This window comes from Panulirus ornatus, chromosome 19 (assembly GCF_036320965.1).
Source record: "Panulirus ornatus isolate Po-2019 chromosome 19, ASM3632096v1, whole genome shotgun sequence".
Classification (NCBI taxonomy): domain Eukaryota; kingdom Metazoa; phylum Arthropoda; class Malacostraca; order Decapoda; family Palinuridae; genus Panulirus; species Panulirus ornatus.
This window is the reverse complement of record NC_092242.1, coordinates 4,015,875-4,022,454: the sequence shown is the minus strand read 5'-3', so window position 1 is coordinate 4,022,454 and position 6,580 is coordinate 4,015,875. Positions and strand designations below refer to the sequence as shown.

At 33.8% G+C, this 6,580-nt stretch overlaps 1 protein-coding gene across 1 annotated transcript; it reads right to left on the bottom strand.

Moving 5' to 3' along the window:
- Positions 1-987: 987 nt before the first annotated feature.
- On the bottom strand, positions 988-6,454 carry msl-2 (male-specific lethal 2). Its single transcript, XM_071673471.1, has one exon. It carries the CDS (start codon positions 6,333-6,335, stop codon positions 4,641-4,643), a length of 1,695 nt encoding a protein of 564 aa, XP_071529572.1. The 5' UTR covers positions 6,336-6,454; the 3' UTR covers positions 988-4,640.
- Between the last annotated feature and the right edge of the window lie 126 nt (positions 6,455-6,580).

Sequence of the window (6,580 nt, the reverse complement as noted above, 5' to 3'; positions counted from 1 at the left end):
ATGGGCCTGGACAGGTTGCTGTATGGTCCTTGAGTCTTGTGAAAGGACATGCCAACCCAGTATGTTTTATGATTGAAAGGGTTGACTCTTCATGGTTGTACCTCAGTTTAAGGAACGAAAGGATGGCTTATTGTCCCACTGAGGAAGTGTTCTCCCAGATGCTTAGAGCAATCTGTCTAGTAGAGAGAGAGTTTTTCATCCTTCAGACCTTACATTTCTTAACATTTTACTCTTAGTTCTTGTACTCGCATCCATGCTTTCTTTCCCATTGGTGAACCTAAGGCCATGTTGTAAATGAAAATATCAAAATATCCTCTCCATCTCTCTTGTTCACAAATTTATTTGTGAACACCAAGAATGCTGGAATCATTTAATCATATGTTGCATGGCATCATCTTTTGTTTTTCATAATGTGGCAAATAATACATAATTTTGCTCATTGTTGATTTGTTCATTGTATTGACTTCTGTATAATGACCAATTTTACTTCTTCATGTTAAAGCACAAGTTTTTATTCACCTTGTTGTGGCTATAGAAATCTTGTGAAATGGCAATCAATTAATCAGAACAAAATGTCCAGATATTGTTTCTTTGCCTTTTTATAAAATCAAATATGATTCATTAAAATAAATTATAATCACTGGTTAATCAGTAAGGCTATATACTTAGTTGAATGCTACTAATTCTAAGCATTCTACAGCCTTCTGAACTTTAAACCCTTACTAAAGGTATGACATAATATAAATAATAACAGATGAGAGCATTGCTTTTTGCCTTATGGTATTTTCTTTTGAGTGCTAAATGATAGATTTTTCTTTCAGTAGCAATGTCATATCCTGATACAAATAATCTGGGAAAAGTAAATTAAGACATGTTGTTTGGTGTTAATTTTGTCATACTCAAAGGTTTGAACTTTCACACATCCTTTACTTCCTGTAAACTTTGAAGTTATATATATATATTTTTTTTTTGATAAAGACAAACATGTGTACATTAATAAAATTTATTTGAGAAGTCATTTTCTATGTGTACATAATTATCTCCAAGATTGCTGCATTAGGTTGAAATAAAATATATCTGGTAAGTAACCACATTTGTTGTGAACAGCTGGATGACAGGTGGGATTAACTTTGCAACTGGACGATTCTTAGAATCTCCATACTGTACATAATTATAATACACAAATTTGTACATTCTACAGCGATGAACCATCATCTTCACCAGTCCCCTTATTACAGTATCACAAGTACTGAGATCCAAGACGTGATTGATGAATGTCAGCACATTTAAGAAAAATTACATTTCATTGCTTATCTCAAATTTAAAACTCTGCCTTTGGCTTTATCCTGTGTATTTAATATGCAAAATACAGATTTCATGGATATCAGAACAAAACTACCCCTACAGTATGCAGGAAAATACAGTATTATGTGTATCACATATTAGCACTTGATTATGGAAGGTCATGTTTCAGTTGAATGTATTTCACAATGCAGATTAAATTGCTAATACTACTGGCCAACTTGAGCCGAAACATATCAATATTGAACAAAACTTGAGAGATCCCGAAAAACCACACCATGAGATACTACCTTCAGCTCTCGTGTGGTTTTCATAGATTAAACAGTATCAAATATTGAAAATATAAAATGAGTGGACCATAGTTTTGTAGATAACTGTCCATTTACACTGCAGGTAAATCACAACTGAACATCTCTGCAATTACAGGGTTAAACTGTAACATTTCACAACACATCCATCAACAGTATTCCTGAGAAAAAAATTCATCATTTAAAGCATGATTTTATCTCTTAGTTTCATCATTACAGCATCTACCTTACTGTCAACAAAAGCAGAAACAAGTTGGATGTCTTGTTTACATTCATACTTTTATATGTTGTTTAATAGTCTCAGTCATATAAATTTAACCATCTTTTCATAAATTAGGATAACTGACACTGAAAGAAATGAGCATTGTTTATACTGTAGCTTCATTTTTGGCTAATCAGTGTTAATAGACAATTTCATGAGAGGTAAGAAATTATTCAAATTCTAATTTTAGTGTCTAGCAGCTATGAAATAATTAAGACTTGAGGAAATGACTTGAAAGAAATGTGACAAAACTGAATTTGGATTATTTGGGAAGCAGATGAAAACTACAGTACTGTTGTAATGTATGCAAGCAAAATAGCAAAAGGCAAATAAACCTGTCACATGGTAGTCTCCAACTCTCTCTGCCTAAATTTGCTTTGCCATGGCATAAGCTCAAAAGCTGGAAATACGTCATGGCATAAGCTTATTAAGCTGGAAATGGGTATAATTAATTGGATTAAATAGCCCAAATATCAGATGTAATTATCTATTTATACAACATGGAGAGGGAGTTCTACACTTGTGGGGTCCCATGTCATGTTCATTCAACTCTTACTTTAAAGTGTAAAGCCATATATATTTATATCTGATGCACACAAAATATATTCACTTGTTGATTTACCAATATAATATTGTTTTCATGCAAAAGTTTTATAGATTAACATTCTAAATTACATAATGGTAATTCCAGATATAACCAAATAGCATAGTTTTGTATTATTAAAATAATTAGCATTCATAAATAAATGAAAGAATATAATTGTGACCTATTGTTCATAAAAATCTATTGAAAAAACTAGAGGACCTAATAGACAGCAACAAATTATGCTATTTTCTTTAAAACAAGTTTACTGAAAATACAGTAATTACTTATCACAAAGCTTTCTGATATCAAGGAAATCCTGTATAGTATTTCATCCAAATAATGAAATTTATTTCTACAAATTACATATGAATTTTCAGTTACAATACATGTATTTTTTAACTCGAATTTTACATATGTAGGTCTACACATGCTAAGACTGTGTCCAGTACACAGTATAAAAATGTATATTCATAAAATTGGCATCCTGTTCATAAAACTGGCATTTTAAAACTGTCAAAAGAATACAATTAAGAACCATAATCATGCTTTGAACAACAAAATAATTTTTGTTTTTCACTATCTGGGCCCAGCCCAGCTGTCTAGGGTGAAGATCTAGGAACCTACTGAAGGTTTAGGCATCTGTGTTGTCGCTGAAAATACTACAATGATCGGTTACATTTCTTTCTTATCATTTTTCTTCTTCAGTCATTATAATATCATAGTGTAAGTAATGAATGGTATACAGTACACAGTTAACATAACTTTCCTGAAGCCTGGATACTTTAGTTTTAATAAAAGCTCAATTAATTTTTCTTAATGTCTCATGAATATATAAACATTTACTTAAATGTTTTAGAAATTACCTACAGTTGTTAACAGTTCACCGATGCTGCATGTTTAATGACACCATAGATATCAAGTATTATTTCTGAAAAAAAAACAGTAACATAAGCTATTTAAATGCATGATTTGCATGGGACCCTTAAAAAGAAAAACAAAAGTTTCAAAGACAACTTTGGTTAGAGTTCGGAAAATCCATAGGGACACCAAGTAAATACTTGTCTTTACTGCAGTCAAAAAAGTTACACACACACTTATTATAATGAGTAATCTTAAAGGGGTATTTCCTTGTATAAATTTCTATATAATTAGTAACATGCAGCACAAGAGTACCTGGCCTGTATAAAAATCAAAATTGGGCATACAAAGTGCCAAAGACAATATGATACACTCATTCTGTGGTCTCAGAACAAAATATGTAACTATGTTAACATACAGGATTGCACTTACTACCCTGAGTCTTTATGCAATTAGCCTACATGACGCTGCCATATGCCTTTGGCATCTTCATTCTATTTGATGTAATAGGCTATAAAAATTGAACGGAATCTCAGCATTACTTTATTCAAACACAGGGTCTCCAATGTTACTTAAATGGCTCTGCAAAAAATGTATAAATTAAAATATAAAAAATAATTTAAGAAAAACATATGAGAACTAAATAAAGGTGGGAACTGCCTCTGTACATTCATGAATATAAAGAGACAATGAACAACAAAGTTTAGGATAAAAGATATATAACCTGAGATACTTGAGAGATAATGTACATTACATTATTCTGCTGGATTAAAGTTAAATAAACTGGTGTGAAAAGAATTTTTAAAAAACTCAATTATTACAGTTTGTTAACTATTTTTTTTTTTTACATAAAACCATAAAATTTTGTACCTAAAGCAAAGCCCATGAATTTTTAAAACAATCTTTTCATTAGATCATAACTAATACATTTGAAATAGTAAATATAAAAAGATAATGAAAATAAAAAAAATACTGAAAAACCAAAAATATGCTATGAAAATTCATAAGCATACTGATTGAGATACCCTAAAACTGCAACAGCCTCAAAGTAAGGAATGTGGAATAAAATACTGATAGGTAAGAGATGCTGAAGAATAAAAATATATAATATCTAGAATCAGAAGAGCAAAGTTTTGTCATTTTCCAAATTCTCTGTAGATGAGTACATATTTAAAAAAATCTGCAGACTATATATTTTTTTTTTAACTTCCTGAAGTCACTAATATTCTCAAAAACATTCGTAAAAATATTTGATCTGTTTCTTACAGAAATATTTCACATATCCTCAAAATAACTTCAAATTTCCAATTTGGTTTTACCTGTGCTATGTGTCCACATCAACATCACTATTCTCTGATGAACTATTAGAGGTTGATCTGTCGTCGTTGATCAAAAGCTGTGCTGGTACTGATGTAAGAGCTAGACTGACAGGTTTCACAGCTAGTCCTGCCATAGGATTGACTCCAAGTCCTTGTGACAATGGAGTTTGTACCATCCCACCTCCTAAACTTATTAATTGGTGTACACTACCAGCCACTGCTTGTACACTGCTCACAGCTTGAACGGCATGCATTGCTTGCACTGCACGAATAGTCTGAGGCAATGTTGTGTTTGTAATGACGGCAGATGACGTGGGAGGTGGGATGATATTGCTTGAACTAGTGGTAGGGGTACTGTTGGTGATGGATGAAGATGAACTGCGGCCATGTACTGGCTGCACTTGATGAATCTGGATGTTTGCTAATTGAGGAATAACAGGTCTTACTTTTTTCCCACCAGGTCGATGGGGGTTACGGCAACCTCTACAGCGACACTCTATACATGCTTTAGCTTCAACATAACAAGGACATCTCTGTCCACAACAAGTTAATTTCCCAGGTGTTGGTGTTGCATTGCCACATCGACATCCCTTCCGCTTTGGTTTTGGTTTAGGTTTAGGTTTCGGCTTTTTTATTAATTCCTGATTTGCACAAGGAACAGTTTCTTGTTCAATAGGAACACTTTTATTGTTGCTGTCTATATCAGGAGGTTTCCTTTTGATAGTTATTTTTGTACTATCACCATCAGCATACATTACAGAATACATGGAGGACCCATTGTTTACTGAGGAATTATGTTTAGGGTAAGGTACTTCCTTAACAACACCATGCTTAATTATATTTGTACTTGGAATTATTGTACCTGACACAACACTTGATCCAGATGTTCCACTAGTGGTTGTGGTTGTAGTTGTTGTTGTTGTTGCAGCAACTGTTTGTAGAGGAAAATGATGAGTCGTTTGTATTACAGGTGGCGGGGTAGATATCACTGCTTTCACTGAATTTATTGAAGAAGTTGGTAGACATGGAGCTGGTGGCACTGCAGAATTTATAGGTTGTGAGGAAACATGTACCAAACCTAAACTTACTGTCGATGGTGTTGATTGCAATGATGGTGAAGTTTGTGTAGAAAGTGGCCACAAAGGTTGTTTCGGAACAGGATGGGAGGTATTTATAGGCGTGACGAGCACACTCGTCCCACTCGTTTGAGGTACTGAAATTTTTTCCTTACTATCACTCTCTTGTTCACACTGCACACTGTTTGTTTCATCACATCTATTATTACTATTATCTATAGCTTCTTCTATCATGTCAGTAAGACTAAATTGGCCTCCATTATTGTATATGGAGCACAGTTTGCAATATATTGGTGTGAACTTGATATATTCACAGAGTTTTCTGTAGCACTGTAACACAAGTTTAACTTGGACATTATCAACATACATACTATAATCTTTGCACCAGCTACAGGTGGGCTTAAGGCGTTTTTTTCCACCCAAACACTTTCTACAAACATGGTGCTGACAGCTTGTTTCAGTAGGTGTGTAAGGTTCAGAAAGTAACTTCCCACAAACCGTACAGGAAAGGGACTGGCGAAGGTAAGGCAACAACTTGTACAGCTCTGTCCAGGTATCACGATTTTCTGGATCGGCCTGCATGACCAGCCGACAAGTGGTCACATAGAGATTAGTGGCATTCATGTTTCATCCACCATCGGTTCTACCATGATCAATTAATTACGCCAGTTCCAATTCAAATCCAAATTCGAAGCATCTCTATTGGGTCTCATCCTTGTAAACAAAACAAAGGTAAACATAAACTGTTATAGGTGGAGCGAAAAGGATAAGAAACAAAAGAGGATCAATATTGTGTGCAAGAGACGGTGTGAAATCTCCTGATGCCGTCAATCAGTCAGGCCCGATCATCTGGGGAGATACCAACACAA

Bases quoted from the DNA above. Each gene is read 5' to 3' on its own strand.
- msl-2 (XM_071673471.1), bottom strand. From the start codon at position 6,335: ATGAATGCCACTAATCTCTATGTGACCACTTGTCGGCTGGTCATGCAG.